Here is a 19,663-nt window from a genome sequence, read left to right as displayed (position 1 = left end):
CAAATAAAACCTATTTTGGCACTTTTTGAAAATTTCCAAGTCCTTCTGGTAGATACAGCAATTCGCAATTGTAGAGAATCTTCCATTAGCTTTGTTTTTCTATTTAAATTTCGCCCATTTCTACACTTTTTTTATCAAACAATTTCACCAAAAATTATTCTGCTACTAATAGACCCGTTATTTTTAGAAATCGCTTCCACGTTCTTGTAACGCCTAAACTGACAAATTAAGTTCTGTCGGTCTCATTATTCCCGAACAATATATCGTTAAAATGTAAAAAGCTGTAACAAATAGACTTAACAAGTGTGTGTGAACAAACTGAAATTAAGTTAATTAAAACAAAACCCGCAACAATAAAAGGAAAGAAAAAATGCGAGCCTTTATAAAACGGCCAAGCAATTATTTTTTATTATATGAGCTATGTGAAGAATTGGATTCTTCCTTAATTGCTTCATAGCTTGTTAAAGTTATTATCAAATTGTTCATATCTAATTAAACCCGATTCAAAATCCAGTGTGAACTAATTCCCGGAAATTATTGTTTAATGGTTTGTTTTTATTGTTGTGACCATTAGGACTCGGTACCATTGTTCGACAACGATTACATAACCAACCATCGATTTAAGTACAAGTTCCAAATTCTTCTTAATCGCGTCATACCGTGTCGCAATTTTTCGTTAATTATACTCGTGTCTTCGGGAACATAAATCTCGGTTAATACCTTTCGTCCACTAGAAACGGTTCATTTTGGGTTTTTACACACGATAATGATGACGCTAATCAAGACGTTTCTTCCACCTACCCGTTATCTGCAAGAGTCAATTAGAACACGTGACCGCAATAAATGTGGTGGAAAAAGCGTGCGGGTACTTGGATGGTACTTAGGAGGAAAAAACTAGCACGAGGTGATTTATTATTGTCATTAAATGAAGAAAAATTTGCTGCACGAATGTACACTGAAGACAATTTTGGAATGACGTTTTAACTTTTGTAGGAAATCAATAAATACAATTTTGTAATCGCTAATTTAATGTTTTACAAAATTTTTAAAAAAGCAAAATGTAATTGTAATTTCCTGGATAACTTTGGAGAAAAGTAGGAGTAAGAGTTTCCAGAACTGCTAGTTTCCAGAGTTTACAAAATATCCAGGGCATTCAGGGTTTGTACAGTTTTCACAGTTACAAGAGTTTTCAATTTTTGATATTTTCCGCATTTTAGGAGGGGCTACTTTTTCCTTACAGACTTTTGTTTCCAAAATACACAATTTTCAAAGTGTCTTAAGTTTAAATGATTTCAAAGTTCCTAGACTCCCTAGAACTTGCATATCTTCAATGTCTTGGGAGTTTGAAACGTTTCCAGACATTCAAAATATCACATTTTTTCACAATTACCCGAGTTTTCCCGACCTTATAGAGTTTTTCTTTCCAGAATACAGAATTTTCAAAGTTTCTAAAGTTTAAATATATATGTCAAAGTTCCTAGACTTTCTAGGGCTTTTATATCTCGACAGTTTCAGAACTTTGCAAACATTTCCAGACATTCAGAATTTCACTATTTTCTAAACTTTTCGAAGTTGACAGTTTTCGGACTTTATGAAGTACCTACTCAGAGCTTTAACGGTTTGTAGAATTTTAAGAGTTACTAGAGTTTTTAACTTCTAATATTTCCGAAATTTCCAGAGATGCTGCTCTTTCCCGATCTTATAGAGTTTTTTGTTTTCCGAATACATAATTTTCAAACTTTCCAAACTTTAGAAAGATATCAAAGTTGCTAGACGGCCTAGAGATTCCATATTTGGAAAGTTTCGGAAGTTAGTAAAGTTTCCAGAATTTTCCAACTTTCCAATCTTTCCAAGCTGATAGTTTTTAGAATTACCAGAGTTTTCAACTTTTAATGAATATTTACAAAATTTCCAGATGTGCTAATCTTTCTAGATCTTATAGAGATTTTTGTTTTCCAGAATACGGAGTTTTTAAAGTTTCTAAAATTTTTAAAAAGGTTTCAAACTTGCTAGATGCCCTAGAATTTCCATATTCCGAAAGTTTTGGGAGTTTGCAAAGTTTCCAGACATTCGGAATTTTCCAACTTTCCATAATTTTCGAAGTTGAGATTTTTCAAAATACTAGTTTTTGGATTTTATAGAGCATTCAGAGCTTTCAGCGTTTATAGAGTTTTCAGAGTTACCAAAGTTTGAACTTCTAATATTTTCAAAATTGCCAGATTTGGTACACTTTGCCGATCTTGTAGAGTTTATTGTTTCCAGAATACAGAATTTTCAAAGTTTCTAAAGTTTAAATATATATATCAAAGTTCCTAGACTTCCTAGGGCTTTTATATCTCGTAAGTTTCGGAATTTTGCAAAAATTTCCAGACATTCAGAGTTTCACTATTTTCCAAAATTTTCGAAGTTGACAGTTTTCGGACTTTATGAAGTACTCAGAGCTTTAAGGGTTTGTAGAATTTTAAGAGTTATCAGAGTTTTTAACTTCTAATATTTCCAAAATTTCCAGAGATGCTGCTCTTTCCCGATCTTATAGAGTTTTTTGTTTTCTGAATACAAAATTTTTAAAGTTTCTAAACTTTAGAAAGATATCAAAGTTGCTAGACACCCTAGAGATTCCATATTTCGAAAGTTTCGGAAGTTTGTAAAGTTTCCAGAATTTTCCAACTTTCCAATCTATCCAAGCTGATAGTTTTCAAAATTGTAAATTCTCGATTTATATAGAACATTCAGAGCTTTCAGAGTTTGTAGAGGTTTTAGAGTTACCACAGTTTTCAACTTTTAATAAATATTTACAAAATTTCCAGATGTGCCAATCTTTCCAGATCTTATAGAGATTTTTATTTTCCAGAATACGGAGTTTTTAAAGTTTCTAAGATTTTTAAAAAGGTTTCAAAATTGCTAGATGCCCTAGAACTTCCATATTCCGAAAGTTTTAGGTGTTTGCAAAGTTTCCAGACATTCGGAATTTTCCAGCTTTTCATTGTTTTCGGAGTTGACAGTTTTCAAAATGCTAGTTTTTGGATTTTATAGAGCATTCAGAGCTTTCAGCGTTTATCGAGTTTTCAGAGTTACCAAAGTTTCAAATTCTAATATTTTCAAAATTGCCAGACTTGCTACATTTTCCCGATCTTATAGAGTTTATTGTTTCCAGAATACATAATTTTCAAAGTTTCTAAAGTTTAAATTTATGTCAAAGGTCCTAGACTTCCTATGGTTTCTATATTTCGAATATTTCGAAACTTTGCAAAAATTTCCAGACACTCAGAACTTTACTATTTTCCTAATTTTCGAAGTTGACAGTTTTCGGACTTTATAGAGTACTCAGACCTTTGAGGATTTATAGAATTTTAAGAGTTATAAGAGTTTTTAACTTCCAATGTTTCCAAAATTTCCAGAGATTCCACTCTTTCCCTATCTTACAGAGTTTTTTGTTTTCTGAATACATAATTTTCAAAGTTTCGAACTTTTAGAAAGATATCAAAATTGCTAGACGCCCTAGAGATTCCATATTTCGAAAGTTTCGGAAGTTTGTAAAGTTTCCAGACACTCGGAAATTTCCAACTTTCTAATCCTTTCCAAACTGACACTTTTCAAAATTGCCAGTTTTCAATTCATGTAAAACATTCAAAGCTTTCAAGGTTTGTAGAGTTTTTAGAGTTACCAGAGTTTTAAGCTTTTAATAGGTATTTACAAAATTTCCAGATGTGCTAATCTTTCCAGATCTTACAGAGATTTTTGTTTTCCAGAATACAGAGTTTTCAGAGTTTCTAGAGTTTTTAAAATGGTTGAAACCTTGCTAAACCATGTTTTAGAAATTTCGGAAGTTTTCACTGTTTCCAGACATTCGGAACTTTCCATCTTTCCATACTTTGCGAGTTTGACAGTTTTCAAAACTGCTAGTTTTTGGATTTTATAGAGCATTCAGAGCTTTCAGCGTTTATAGAATTTTCGGAGTTACTAAAGTTTCAAATTTTAATATTTTCAAAATTGCCAGACTTGCTACACTTTCCCGATCTTATAGAGTTTATTGTTTGCAGAAGACAGAATTTTCAAATTTTCTAAAGTTTAACTATATGTCAAAGGTCCTAGACTCCCCAGGGTTTCTACATCTCGAATATTTCGAACCTTTGCAAAAATTTCCAGACATTCAGAATTTCACTATTTTCCAAATTTTCGAAATTGACAGTCTTCGGACTTTATAAATTACTTTAACCTTTAAGGATTTATAGAACTTTTATTCTTATAGAACTTATAGAAGAGTTATTAGAGTTTTTAATTTCCAATGTTTCCAAAATTTCCAGAGATGTTACTCTTTCTCGATTTTATAGAGCTTTTTGTTTCTGGAATATATAATTTTCGAAGTTTCCAAAGTTTAGAAAGATATCAAAATTGCTAGACGCCCTAGAGATTCCATATTTCGAAAGTTTCGGAAGTTTGTAAAGTTTCCAGACACTCGGAAATTTCCAACTTTCTAATCCTTTCCAAACTGACACTTTTCAAAATTGCCAGTTTTCAATTCATGTAAAACATTCAAAGCTTTCAAAGTTTGTAGAGTTTTTAGAGTTACCAGAGTTTTAAGCTTTTAATAGGTATTTACAAAATTTCCAGATGTGCTAATCTTTCCAGATCATACTGAGATTTTTGTTTTCCAGAATACAGAATTTTCAGAGTTTCTAGAGTTTTTAAAATGGTTGAAACCTTGCTAAACCATGTTTTAGAAGTTTCGGAAGTTTTCACTGTTTCCAGACATTCGGAATTTTCCAACTTTCTATACTTTGCGAGTTTGACAGTTTTCAAAACTGCTAGTTTTTGGATTTTATAGAGCATTCAGAGCTTTCAGCGTTTATAGAATTTTCAAAGTTTCTAAAGTTTAAATATATGTCAAAAGGTCCTAGACTCCCTAGGGTTTTTATTTCTCGAATATTTCGGAACTTTACACAAATTTCCAGACATTCAGAATTTCACTATTTTCCAAATTTTTGGGAAGTTGATAGTTTTCGGACGTTATAGAGTACTCAGAGCTTTCAGGGTTTATAGAATTTTAAGAGTTATCAGAGCTTTCAATTCTAATGATTCCAGAATTTCCAGAGATGTTACTCTTTCTCGATCTTAGAGTTTCCAGACATTCGGAATTTTCCAAATTTTCAATCTTTTCCAAGGTGACCGTTTTTAAAATTGCCAGTTTTCGATTTATACAGAACATCAGAGCTTTCAGAGTTTGTATTTAAGCTTTTAATAAGTATTTACAAAATTTCCAGATGTGCTAATCTTTCCAGATCTTATAAATAGTATTGTTTTCCAGAATACAGAGTTTTCAAAGTTTCTAACGTTTTTAAAAGGTTTCAAAGTTGCTAAACGCCTTAGAATTTCCATATTTCGAAAGTTTCGGAAGTTTGCAAAGCTTCCAGATTCGAAATTTTCCAAATTTCCGTACTTTTCAAAGTTGACAGTTTTCAAAATTGTCAGTTTTCGGATTATATAGAACTTTCAGAGCTTTCCGGATTTGTGGAGTTTTCAGAGTTACCAGAGCTTCAACTTCTAATATTTACAAACTTTCCAGACGTGCTAATCTTTCCTGGTCTTACAGAAATTCTTATTCTACAGAACACAGAATTTCCAAAGTTTCTAAAGTTTAAAAAGATTTCAAAATTGCTAGATGCCCTAGAACTTCCATATTTCTAAAGTTTCGGAAGTTTCCAAAGTTTCTAAACATTCGAAAATTATAGAAAACATTCAGAGCTTTCAGGGTTTGTATAATTTTTAGAGTTACCAGAGTTTTCTACTTGTAATAAAAATTTCAAGACTAGCTATTTTTTCGAGCTGATCGAGTCTTTTGTTTCCAGAATACAGAATTTTCAAAGTTTCCAAAAAAATTTAAGTTTCCAGATTTTTAAACTTCCCAAACATCCAGAGTTTTCACTGTTTGCCGAATGTCCAGGATTTTGGAATTTTTCAAAATTTCCAGTATTTCTAGCGGTTCCAGAGCTTCTATACTTCTAAAATTAATATTATGAATACTAATTGTTTGAGGTTTCGACATCAAATTTCGGAAGGGGAAGTATTTTTTATATTAGATTTCGTAAGCGTTTCAGGGTCTGGTTGCACGCTTTCGTAGCTAAATTTCCCATTCCAGTCATTCCACTTCCGCCCCACAAATTCCCCATTATCCCAAAATTACCATTTTCGTACCATCGCCGCTAAACAATACCAGCGGAATTTAATGTAAATTAGTGTTTCATAAACCGAACAATTATTTTACACATGAACGTTACGCTTGCTTGTCCCGATTTAGCATACATTTGCCATCGCACTCTTCCAGAAACGGTTCGAGCAATTAATCCGTTCATCAGACGATGATAAGAAAATTCCCTGTCATATTCGCTCATTTTTATCGCTCTTCTCACATTAAAACAAATGGAATCCTCACATAGCAAATCGCTAATTGCATCCTTACGGTCGAGTTTTTCAGCGCGCCGAGCCTTAATGCAAATTTATCGAATCCTGAATAAATATTAGCTTTAAGTGCCTGTCAGTTTAGCTTTAATAATGTTTAAAGTTATTAATGTATTATGACTTATTTTAGATACTTTATCGATAATTGCCTATTAAAAAGTTGCCGGACATGTTCGGAGTTGCCGTTAGCTCACCTCAAGAAATTTATACGGTTAAGTGTTTACCAATTACCACACTGTTAAGCGGAGACAAAAAGACGTTTACGGCCCTGATTAAACGCGATGAATTTATGGATTAGACGAGTGGATTTTTTGCCATCGCGAAGGTGAAATTCTCTTTTCGAACGATGGCTACTCTTTAATTAAAAATATATTACCGGAGACAACCTCCACGGAATATTATCCCATTAATGACATTTAAATTGCCATTTTATTTCGAAGAAGTAGGAATTTTGTCGTGTTTATCTTGACGAACAATCGCCCATCCTATAATTTTCAGCGCAATTTTCTCGAAAAATCTTGTTATTAGCGTAATACGGTTTTTCGCGTCGTTAACTGGAGACTTTAACTGCTTATACAGGAGGGTTTTGTTGCAAATTTATTCACAAAGTGGTTCAAAATTTAAATGTTGCCAAAACTGCACGAGCAGTTAAGAACACTGTTGCGACGAAGAGGCAAAATTATTGCTTTCGTAGCAAGAGCGTGTGGCAGGTGTGCGGCACATCCAGTAATTTAACAGTTAATTCTGAAAAAGAGTGTGTCTAAATAATATTTTTTGTTTGCTGATAATAACACTACCTCTAAATACGAATTTCGAGGAAATTAAGTTTGAAATACTTAATAAAGAAGTATATTTATTTTAGTTACATTAGTTCATACTTATGTTTTGTTTGTGAAATTGTGTGAAAGAATCTCGGGGATCCCCAATGTCATATTTTGAAACGATATGAAAGAATCTCGGAATCCTTCCTTGGAGATTCTTGTTTTTTGTTAGTAAAATTATTTAGAAGAATCTCGGGAATCCTTAATGTTAAAAATGTGAAAGAATCTCGGGGGACCTCTAGTGTCTTAATTTTGAAAGAATTTAAAAGAATTTCGAAAGCCACTGGTGTCTTGTTTTTTAAAAGAGTTTGAAAGAATCTCCGGGAGTTCTCGTGGTCTTTTCGTTGAAAGTATCTTAAAGAATCTCGGGGCCACCTGGTGTCTGTTTTTTTAAAGAATTTGAAAGAATCTTGAGGACTCATGATCTATCATTTTTTAAAGTACCTACTTGAAAAGAATCTTGGGCAGGGACGGCAACTGAAAGAGTCTGCAGGGGTCTGAAATGATCTGGAAAAATTTGAATGAATCTGAGAGAATCTCGAAGAATCTAGCAGAATCTAAAAGAATCTAGAAAAATTTGGAAGAATTTGGAAGAGTCTGCAGGGATCTGAAAGGATTTGTAAGGATCTCAAACAATCTGAACAGAACTGAAAAATTTTTAAAGTGTCTTAGAGAAAATGAAAGAATTTGAAAGTATCTGGAAGAATTCGAGGGAATCTGGAAGAATCTGAACCAGTTTGGAAGAATCTGACGCGATGTGGAAAAATTTGAAAGGATCTCGAAGCATCTGAAACGATTTGAAAGGTGAAACATTCTTGAGAATCTGAGAGAATGTGAGAAAATCGAGAGAATGTGAGGGAATCTAAGAAAATCTAAAGAAATTTGAGGGAATCTGGGAGAATCTGAGAGAACTTGTGACAATCTGAGCGAATTTTGAGGGATTTAGAAGAATTTAGAAAAATCTAAGAGAATAAAAAAAAGCTGGAAGAACTTTGAAGAATCTGCAGGGATCTGAAAGGATCTATCTGTAAGGATCTGAATTGATCTGAATAGAACTAAAAAGTTTGAAAAAATATTGAGGATTCCTGACGGTGTCTTGAAAGCATCTGAAAAAATCTGGAACAATCCAGAGGTATCGAAAGCATCCGGAATAATCCGAAAGAATAAAAAAATAGAAAGAGTCTGAAAGAGGGAATCAGAAAAAAATGAAAGAATCTGGAGGAATTTCAGGGAATCTGAGAGAATTTGAGGAAAATTGGGAGAATCGGAAAGAATATAAAGGAATTTGAGTGAATCTGATAGAAATTGGGAGATCTAGAAAGAATTGGAAGTAATCTGAAGGAACTTATGAAAATCTAGAAGAATCTAAAAAAAACTGGAAGAATCCGGAACAGTCTGTAGGAATTTGAGAGAATGTAAATTGAAAAATTTTATTGGATCTGAAAAATTTTGAAGAAGTCTGACGAAATCTGGGAGAATCTGAGAGAAATTGGAAGATTCGAAAAGAATCTGAAGGAATCTGGAAGCATCTGAGGGAATTTGTGAGAATCTGAGCGAATTTTAACGAATTTCGAAGAATTTAGATAAATCTAAGAGAATCTAAAAAAACTGAAAGAATTTGCAGGAATCTGAAAGGATCTGAAATGATCTGAATAGAACTGTAAAATTTGAAAAAATTCGAAACAGTCTGGAACAATCCGGAGACATCGAAAAGCACCCGGAATAATCCGAAAGAATAAAAAAAATAAAAAGAATCTGGAGGAATTTGAGGGAATCTGAGAAAATTTGAGAAAAATTGGTAGATTCGGAAAGAATATGAAGGAATTTGAGAGAATCTGGGAGAATCTGAGGGAATCTGAGAGAAATTGGGAGATCCGGAAATAATTGGAAGGAATCTGAGGAACTTGTGAAAAACTAGAAAAATCTAAAAAAAATTGGAAGAATCTGGAACAGTCTACATGAATCTGAGAGGATGTAAATGGAAAAATTTGATAGGATCTGACAAATTTTGAGGAAGCCTGAGAGAATCTGGGAGAATCTGAGAGAAATTGGAAGATTCGAAAAGAATCTAAAGGAATCTGAAAGCATCTGAGGGAACTTGTGACAATCTGAGCGACTTTTAAGGAATTTCGAAGAATTTAGATAAATCTAAGAAAATCTAAAAAAACTGGAAGAATTTGGAAGAATTTTGAAGAATTTGCAGGAATCTGAAAGGATCTGAAATGATCTGAATAGGACTGTAAAATTTGAAAAAATCTTGAGGATTCCTGACGGTGTCTTTGAAACCATCTGAAAAAATTCGAAAAAATCTGGAACAAGCCGGAGACATCGAAAAGCACCCGGAATAATCCGAAAGAATAAAAAAAAATAGAAAGAATCTGGAGGAATTCGAGGGAATCTGAGAAAATTTGAGAAAAATTGGAAGATTCGGAAAGAATATAAAGGAATTTGAGAGAATCTGAGGGAATCTGAGAGAAATTGGGAGATCTGGAAATAATTGGAAGGAATCTGATAAACTTTTGATAAACTAGAAGAATCTAAAAAAAAATGGAAGAATCTGGAACAGTCTGCATGGATCTGAAAGGATGTAAATGGAAAAATTTGATAGGATCTGAAAAATTTTGAGGAAGCCTGAGAGAATCTGGGAGAATCTGAGAGAAATTGGAAGATTCGAAATGAATCTGAAGGAATCTGAAAGCATCTGAGGGAACTTGTGAGAATCTGAGCGAATTTTAAGGAATTTCGAAGAATTTCGAGAAATCTAAGAAAATCTAAAAAAATTGGAAGGATTTTAAAGACTTTGCAGGGATCTGAAAGGATCTGTACCTAAGGATCTGAAATGATCTGAATAGAACTGAAAAATTTGAAAAAAATCTTGACGATTTATGAGGTTGTCTTTGAAAGCATCTGCAAAAATTCGAAAAAATCTAAAACAATGCGGAGGCATCGAAAAGCACCCGGAATAATACGAAAGAAAAAAAATAAATAAAAAGAATCTGAAAGAGAGAATCAGAAAGAAAACGAAAGAATCTCGAGGAATTTGAGAGAATCCGAGAGAAATTGGGAGATCCGGAAAGAATTGGAAGGAATCTGAGGAAACTTGTGAAAATTTAGAAGCATCTAAAAAAAACTGGAAGAATTTGGAACAGAAAGATCAAAATGTATTTCGTTTTTAGAAGTAACAATATAATTTCGCTACTCAATGATCAATTAGGATCAAACTGTAATTCGTTTTTAGAAGTAGATGTATAATGAAGGTATTTTGAAAACATTCTAGTGTTTTACAGTTAGAAATAGAATCACAGAACTCGCTTCACTCGCTTAAAGATCCTTATATGGGGCAACAGTGTTTAGTTTTAGCAGAAATATAATAAATTCTTTCTGGAGACGAATAGTGTTTCATTTTTAGAAGTAAGATGATCTCTATTTACTCTACGTATGAACCTTAGGAACTCGTATTTCTCGATTGAATTTAATGAAAAACTGTGGAAAACCAAAATGTATTTCGTTTTTAGAAGTAGCAATATAAAGCAGCTAATTTCGCTTACTCAAAAATCATTTAGTATCAAAATATCTGTCGTTTTTAGAAGTAGCAATTAAATAAGGGAATTTCGAAAACATACTACTGTTTTAGATTTAGAAATAGAATCACAGAACTCACTTCACTCGCTTAAAATAACTTATGTTGCAGGACAGTGTTTAATTTTATGAAAAAATACACAGAGTGTTCCAATTGAAAAAACCGTTCCACATAGGAATAAAAAATAATATGAATCGAATTTAAAAAAAAGTTGCAAAAATGCCATTTTTGGTTTTCGTCGATGCCTATTACGATAAATCATAAAATCCAGCCCTCTCTAATAATAAATAAAGCGTGCACACTTTCCCCGATTAATTTTCAATATATCGTCGAGTGAATGAAATATCGTCGATTGCGTAAACATTTCCAATAATTTCCGAGTATCACAAATGAAAACTTTATTGTGGGGTTGCGTTTAAGGTCAGTTTCGCGTGATATGACATCCCATTATAACCAAATCAAATATTTATCCTTCTAATAGTAGTCTTTTGCTCGTGTTGATCTAAATCATCGTGAACAGCCTTAATCGAAACCTGAATAAGTGATGAACGTTTGATTTGTGGTTGTTTTCCTATTCCCGTCGCCGCCACTCGCATGACCAATATTTGTACAAAGCGACTTATAAAGAGATTTAACACAATCATCTAACGAAATGTCAACCAATAAAGAAGATAATGAACGGGAACAGAATACAATTTATAAATTATTCAGCAGGATTCATAAAGCAGAAAATGATTTATCTTCAACCCGACCCGTAGAAAACAATGAATAGGAATATACAGGGGGTTGAGTCGAGCAGCTTTTTACCGCAAGTGCCAGATGATGTGGAACCATTATTTCCAAGTACTCATTTTTGCGCGTATTTGAATAAAACGAATTTTAATTTAGTACGTGTGCGGGCCGGACGCCTCTGGCTATACTTTTTGTGTGAGCGTTGCGAAGACAACGTCAATGAAAAGGTTGAACTAGCAACGGTGTAAAAAGCGGAATTTATTGCGGAGGAACGATTTCAGATGACAGGGAATGGGCGAGACAATGCTAAATAGAAGAAAGTTGTTTTAGATTAAATGTTACTTAAGGCGCAGCTGATTTTACAGGGTGTTACAACTATTCGCCAGAAATCTACATTTTTGTGTACTACAAGCTGCGAAACGTTCAACAAAATTGTGTAAACTAACTGTAAACCCATGGCACTTATCTCAAACAATACCCCAGACCCCAATCTGCCTAATCTCCCCCCCCGCACAAACACCATAAAAAAATAATTGCACCGATTGTATTACATTCAGAAACTCGCATGATTCCGACTTCCTGTGCATTGTGCGCTCGCACACGTAAACACGTAACGATTACGTAAACGTAGGAAGCCGCTTTTATTTATTACATTTTCGAGCAGAAATCGTTTATTTATGAAAACGAATGCGATTTCCACAAAAACCGTCTCGTTCGACTAATTCCGATTAATTCGAATTAACCGGCGGGAAAGCTGCGTTTTTCAAAACCACGGTGGGCATGAATGGGGTTTTCGTATCAATGGAAAGCTTTGAATGGAACTTACTATTACTACGATTGCTGTCATTACTTCGGTCGGGTGGAAAAATCATACGTTATTAGTTTTTTTAACGGTGTAGATGTGACATTGATGGGTTTTCGAACAGGCGACCTTCGACACAAATTGATTATTAATTAAAAGAGTGTAAGAAACAAATTTAAATTTTCTTTAGTTGGTAATAACGGCGTGTTAACACGAGAGAAGTGTTGCTTATCGGATACATTAAAAACGCGACATGAGTGACATCTTTAAGATATGTAAAGTGGAGGTTTACGTAAGGCGTATCCGGTTTAGGATGAGGCTAGGAATTTTGGAAAAGTGGGTTTTGGGTGGCAGGAATGCTGCAAGGTAACGTGGTAATGGATTTGTTTCCTGGATAATTATAATGGATTCAGTTTTCGATATTGTTAGTGGCTATCTACTGTTTCAACATCGTTGAGTGAGTTAATTAAAAATGAATTAAACTAGATGATTTTGAATGACGAAAGTGAGGTAATGGTTGTAGTATAAATAAAGGTGTGTAGAGATTGGTGTTGGGAAATTTTTAAGAGAAACCAAGAACACAGTAACACGGAATCAAGACAAATGAAAGACAGATGGAAATAATTTCCCGAGGACGAATATTTTTTATAATAAAATGTTTTTAAAATACGAGAGTTAAATTCACAACAGAAACTACAATAAGATTAAGAAATTAAATTAAATAACACAGTAGCAATTAATTCAATGTATTAATTAAAATTATGTTAATGATATTATCTTACAACATTCTTGCTTGATTAACGTGTTTGAAAAATTCAAACACATTAGGAACAATTAACAAACTACTCTTTAAATAAAATTAAATAATAAAATACATATACATATTTTTAGAAACATAAATGTCAGATCTCAAGTTTAAACCATAATATCTAGATGAATTTATATAAATTGCCTAAGTTTTTTTCTCGAGTTTTAGAATTATTCTAACTGAGGGACGAATGCTATCGTAAGAATTTTGTGTACATTTGTATTTTTTACTTTTCACACTAGTGCCATATAATGCTCCTTTTCACACGCCAATCGATGCGAACTGGACGACTTTCTATTCATGAGTAAAAAAGTTAATTTTGTGTAGTGAACCATTTGTGTTAAATAATTAAAAAAAAAATAATTGATTTTTTTTTATTTTTACGAGAAAATTTCTACGAATCTAGAATCCAGATAATTTTTTAAGCAGCTTAAATTTAGCATTTTTCACATTTTTTATATACCAAAAAAAAATGTCGCACTTCTGCCATCCTGTAGGTATAGGTACATAGTCGCTAAAAGATATGGAACTAACTGAATATATATAGGATGTAGACAGAAAAAAGTGTAAGATTAAAGTAATATTGTAATTTGGAGACCATTTACTGAAATTATTTTCTACTATTACAAAGGGTTCACAAAAATTGCGTAAGGTTAAGGTTGCGTAGTGTTTTTAAAAAATTAATTATGTACCTATAACAATTTTCAGTTACCCATATTTTATTTTTGTCACATAGAACACCTGTATTTTATTAAATGCTGCATCTCACTTGGTGCTTTTGTTCTTTTTCTTTTTTGTTAAGTCTTTTCTCTGTATTTAAAGTTGATATAACGGGTGTTCAATTGAAAAATCACTCAGAGTAGTGACTGGAATAACGCGGCAACGTCGCAACGGAATTTTGAAAATGGACTATAATTATAAAGCCTAGACGGAGACTAATAATAATATGTAAAAATATACAGGATATTCTATTAAAAAAACACTCTATAGTGGAAAATAATGTTGATATAAAAATAAATTATGAGACTGTGATTTAGATTTCTGTTTCCTTTTTATAAAGTGTGTCCTAAAATAACAAACAAATTCCGAGAACAAGGTTTATTAATTCAATGGAATAAAATAAGCTTTGATAGAAGATAAAATACACACGATTGTCGAAAAGTGTGGAAGTAGAAAAATAAATATTTTACAATTAAGCTCCGCGCGGCTTATATTTTGCTTTTTTTTCTTAATATACATAGCCATCTTTTCACCACAAGAAACTTAGAACATGGTTAAAATGGTAAATTTTTGCAAGGAAATATGATGGATTTGCAATTATGGGGCGGAGCCTAATTGCCAAATCGATATATCCTTACACAAATTTTCCATTTTAAACATGTTTTAAGTTTCATGTTATGAAAAGAAGTCTACACATATTGAAACAAAAAGGAAAAATGTAAGCCCGCCCACCCGCCCTGTCTCAATTGTGAGGATTTTTTTTTTATTCGCTGTAAACCCAAGGAGGCGGGGCTTAAATGGAAAATACATATTTCTTTACATGACATTAAAAACATCTTTGTGAGTATCGTCTTGTTCAAAGAATACCGCACAAATTTATTCTCAAACTTTTTTCATCTCTAATAGTAAGTACGTATTAATGAAATATGAACACCTGCTTAGTTACCACTATACAGGGTGATCAAAAAATGACGGATACGCTCGATGATACGTTGTTAAGAAGGATCTGAAGAACGAGAAAAAAATTTTGAAAAATCCCTGAACAAAATGTTTGAAACTGTATGAAAAGTTGAAGAATTAGCTTCGTACTTTTGATATGTTCCAATATAGATTTAATGAACAGTCTAAAATTTCCACAAAAATTGTGAAAAATTACGTCTGTCGACAGTAAAAAATGACGTTTGGTGCAGGAATTCTTTTAACTATTTTTTTAAATAAATTATATATAGGGTGAATATTCTTTAATCACCCTGTATATCTGAAATTTTTTAAATTACGAGAAACATTCCGGAGCTCAGAGAATCGGAAACGTAGTGAACTCAGTTTCTTTGTTTACTTCTAATATTTTGAAAAAAACCTTTAATCATAATACCGACATGACTAAAAATTTTCTGTAACTTTTCATGTTTTAAATTTGTTCTAATAATAAAAAAAGAACTATGAAAGTACAACAAAAATGTAAAAATCTCTTAACAACAAAAGAACTCAAAAAAAGTACCTAATGATGCAAATGATGTTAAAACCTAAGTATAGATAACGAACAATCTGTGTTAAATCATTTCAGAAAAAAAAGTATTATACTTAGTCTTTTTTATGTTTTTGTCTGAGTTTAAATTTACTTAGTATTTTTCAATTTTATTTTATAAGTATATTCTCTCAAAATTATATATATAACTTCATTGTTTTAACCGCAGAAATACAATTATCGTAGTTTCGATGAAAAATAATTTACGAAATTTTATAAAATTTTAAAACACTTGTTTTACATGATTTATATAAAACATCTGCTTTTTATAATCTGAAACTACTAAATAATCAGTTAATTAAATTGAATATTTAGTACAGTTCTGGGTAAAAGATTTCCATGAAAATAAAAACAGAATGAGAAAAGCACCATACAAACTGTTTTCAAAATACAGAGTGATTCTAAAATGGCGCATCAATTCAAGGATTTTTATAATTATTTTTTTCTTTGTTCAATAAAGAGTCGGTCCTTAACAACGTGTTATCGAAGTAGTGCGCAATTTTTTAATCATCCTGTATATTTAATTTGTTATTTTGTTCCATTGAATTAATAACCTTCATTTGTATAAAGCTTTATAATTTGTAATTACATAAGTTATTACAACAGAAATCTTGTTCTCGGAATTTGTCTGTTATTTTAGGGCACACTTTATAAAACGAAAACAGAAATTTAAATCACAGCTTCATAATTTATTTTATATAAAAAAAAAGAATGGTTAAATTAGTCACAATATAAATAAGAGAAATTAAATCTTCTAATTACTATTATTATCCACCAATAATTAAGTTTTTAATCATTTGCAAAATTATGAGACGCATAAAATCTGTTACTTAAATATTATTAGTTATATTAATTAAAATTTTTCAAGCATTTGCTTATAGCTAAATTGGATAAACACCAGCAAAAAATTTACTATAAAGGATGGGCCATTTGTTGTAAACTAAATATCCATTTATAAGCTATCGTAACTTCCTATATACCCTGTATGAATGTAAGCGGTATGACAGTTTCACTATAAAATTATACATTGCTTTATATCAACTCTTAAACATTTTAAACTATAGAGGGTGTTTTTTGAATTAATACCCAATATTTGTTTACACTGAGATTTTTGTAATAAAAAGGAAAAAAATATGTAAGCGACAAGCCTTTGAAAATTTGATACATTTAAAAAAAACACGATCGCCTTGAAAAACTATCAAGTCCGACATTTTTTTAGTAATACATGAAACAACTTTTGGGACACACTATATAACTAATAAAGCTTTGAATAACCAATAAAGTGTGTCGCTTTGCAAGTCACGTGCTCTTATTAACAAAAACAGCACCAGCGTCGGCTATTACAACGTCACTTGATTTTTTTTTTTTGTCAAAAAATACTTATTATTTAATTATCCATAGTGTCTTAAATAAAAGAACATAAAACTTCTAATTACCATTATTTGTCTCTGGTCATTGTGTAAATGCTAACAAAAACATGGATTTAACATTAAAAAGTTTCATTGTCAGTATTATTATGCATCGATGATTAAGATCTTATTCATTTTAAGAATTATGAGACGCATAAAGTTTATTGCTTAATTAATTTAAATTGATAATAACAATAATAATAATAAAATTACTTTTACCATGAGTTTAGTTAATATAATGCTATTTCTCTCTATACAGGGTGTAATTTATATAATTTTTTACATTATACAGGGTGTTTCTTTTGAAAATTAACATTCACTTTTCAAATAACCGCTTTTAGATTCTCGGCTACAAAAACCCGAGCAGGATTTTCGCCGGTACTTTTTACAGTTGTACTTGCAGAAAATATCTTTTTGAATTGTTCACCTTGAAACCATTAAGTGTGTAATTTAGTAGTTTCCACGGGACGACCTTTGGCACACCCTGTATACCGCTCAAACTGTGTCGCTTAAGTTGTCACGTGCTCCATCGCTATCTCCTCCCGTAAGCACGCCCTTGCCCCACTTACCGTTCGAGCATACGCTGGAGTTATCCGGGTGTCCCGAACTGTCCGTATCACTGTCGTGGATGGGGTTGGAGTGTAGTGAGAGGTCCCTCGGTCCCGGGCTGGGCGAGCGGCCCCTGATGATCGCCGCCCCGTCGGCGGGCCCACTCAGTATGTCCGTGATCATAAAACGCGATCGCGTGGCTGCGGTCTGAGGCATTGTCCTAACCTCGTCTTGCACGGTCATGCCAGCCACCGTACTCGACACTGTTTCCCCTACACCCAACACCTTGAGCCGGCCAACACCGAGAACTCGCCACAAACCACTTTGCACCTTTGTGTCGATGGCGCGGAAAAATCGCTGCACTCGGGCTAACCCTCCACGAAGACGTTTGCTGCTAAACTAACCTCAAAGCACATCCTGCCTCAGCCGGCAGTAAATCAGCCATGTTGCGCCCCCCACCGCGGGAGGAATCCCCTCCAGGTCGGGCGGACCAATGGCGGGCGAGCGGCGATAATTGGCGGGCCAATGGGGAGCGCGAGGCGGGCGCGAGTTGTCGTCTTGTGTTTATTTTATGGGCAGGTCTTTGGTACAGATTTTATTAGATTGACTATTTAGGAAAACAGTTTTATGCTTTTATGCTTTAAGCTCTTTTCATTGGTTATATAATGGGATAGGATGAAATAGACGGTGTTTATTGTGCGGTTCTGTTCTATTAGTTTTGCAGGTATTATGACGGCGTTGTTTTGCTATTGTTGGGGGTTTTATTGACCGGGGAATGAAGTGCTTTCGACTTGCTTTATGGATTGGTCAATAAACTTAAGCGAATGGACTCTAAAGTTTTTATAAAGCGACTTTTGCTGGGTTAGTTCGAGGAGACCGGTGCAGATTTTGGCGTGACGGGAGAATTTATTTCAAACAATTAACATTACGGTCACGATAATCTTAAAAACATAGAATACATTTAATACAAATTAGAAATAAACCAAGATAATTAATGACATAAATACTTTTAATTAATTATATCATACTTGCTATGCTTACGCATCGTAAACCTCGGAAGCACGTATCACCCAATACTTAAAGTAACTGCCAAAAGTTTTTTTCAAAATTGATTTATTTTTTATTTTTATTTATTCCACGCAAAATTCCTCGAACAACAAAATTCATTAAGCTATAGGTTTCTGAAATGTCATCAAATTTTTATATTAATCTTAATATAGGTAGAAATACAACTTACAGTGTGACGCTAAACACAGCATCATTTCTGCTTACAAAATGTTACCTATTAAATGACGCTTCATTCTGAGTATACTAAAAACAAAAGAATCCTTAACGTTTGAAGAACACATACAATGGAAAAAGTTACGAATTTTTTTCTGAATTGGCTAATTTTGATTTTATTATTAATATCTTAATAGTGGAATTATACTATTGTAAAACTGAAAAAGAATCTAAAAAAAGTATCTATAGGTAAAATTTCTAAAACTCAGTTTAAGAACGAAATATGTTTTAGGTAATAAGTACTTAGGTAATTTTAATTCTCGAAATTATTGTTGTAAGTCATGTTTTGAAAAAAATCTGGAAATTTTTGAAAAAACTGGACAAATAGTGTCTAAGTCGAGAAAAATGACAATGAGTATGCAGTTTACTAGTTTTGCAAGATTTCCAGAATTTCCAAATTTTCTAGAGATCTTAGAGAGTGAAGGATTCTTTCAGTTTTAAAATTTTCCAAAATTGAGTTTCCAGAGCTTCATTCCATAATTTATCTACACAATTTCGAGTTAATTTAGTTGTTAGAATTCTCCTGGTTTCCAATTTTTCTTGAGTGAAGTTTCAAAAATTGAGTTTACAGCCTTTGGACTTTTCAAAACTTTTAGGGCCGGTTTATAGAACAGCGAGTTAAATATTTAATCCTCGATTAGTTTAACAGAGAATTAAAATGTGGAATATGAGACCGTGATTGGTTGAAACATGGACGTTTCCTAGCAACGGACCTCAGTTAAAAGTTAATCGCGAATTAACTTTAACTTCGCGTTCTATAAATCGGGTCCTAGAATTTTTAAAGTTTTTTCTCGAGTTTTCCAGCTTTTAGAATTTCTGTGGAGTTTCTAAACTTTTTGGTGTCTCTAGATTTTCTAAAGCCGCTAAAGTTTATAGAGTAGGTATCTATCTGTGTACCTACTGAATTTCAAGGATTTTGAAGCTTTTACAACTTCTCACTTGATAATTTTGAAACTTTCCAGAGTTTTGAAAGCATTAAT

General features: G+C 32.7%; 1 protein-coding gene across 1 annotated transcript in view; it reads right to left on the bottom strand.

Annotated features, from left to right (window-relative positions):
• The window catches only part of LOC135124895 (homeobox protein B-H1-like), a 69,245-nt gene extending 51,460 nt beyond the window's left edge, over nt 1-17,785 (bottom strand). The window contains exon 1 of the mRNA XM_064050112.1: nt 17,423-17,785. Within this exon, the coding sequence (XP_063906182.1) occupies nt 17,423-17,645 (223 nt within the window). The 5' untranslated portion in view covers nt 17,646-17,785. The remainder of the gene's footprint in view (nt 1-17,422) is intronic.
• Nucleotides 17,786-19,663: the final 1,878 nt, after the last annotated feature.

This window comes from Zophobas morio, unplaced genomic scaffold (genome assembly GCF_036711695.1).
Source record: "Zophobas morio isolate AGI-343-1 ecotype UQ-CSIRO unplaced genomic scaffold, CSIRO_AGI_Zmor_V1 ptg000008l, whole genome shotgun sequence".
Taxonomy (NCBI): domain Eukaryota; kingdom Metazoa; phylum Arthropoda; class Insecta; order Coleoptera; family Tenebrionidae; genus Zophobas; species Zophobas morio.
This window is presented reverse-complemented; position numbering and strand designations above follow the sequence as displayed.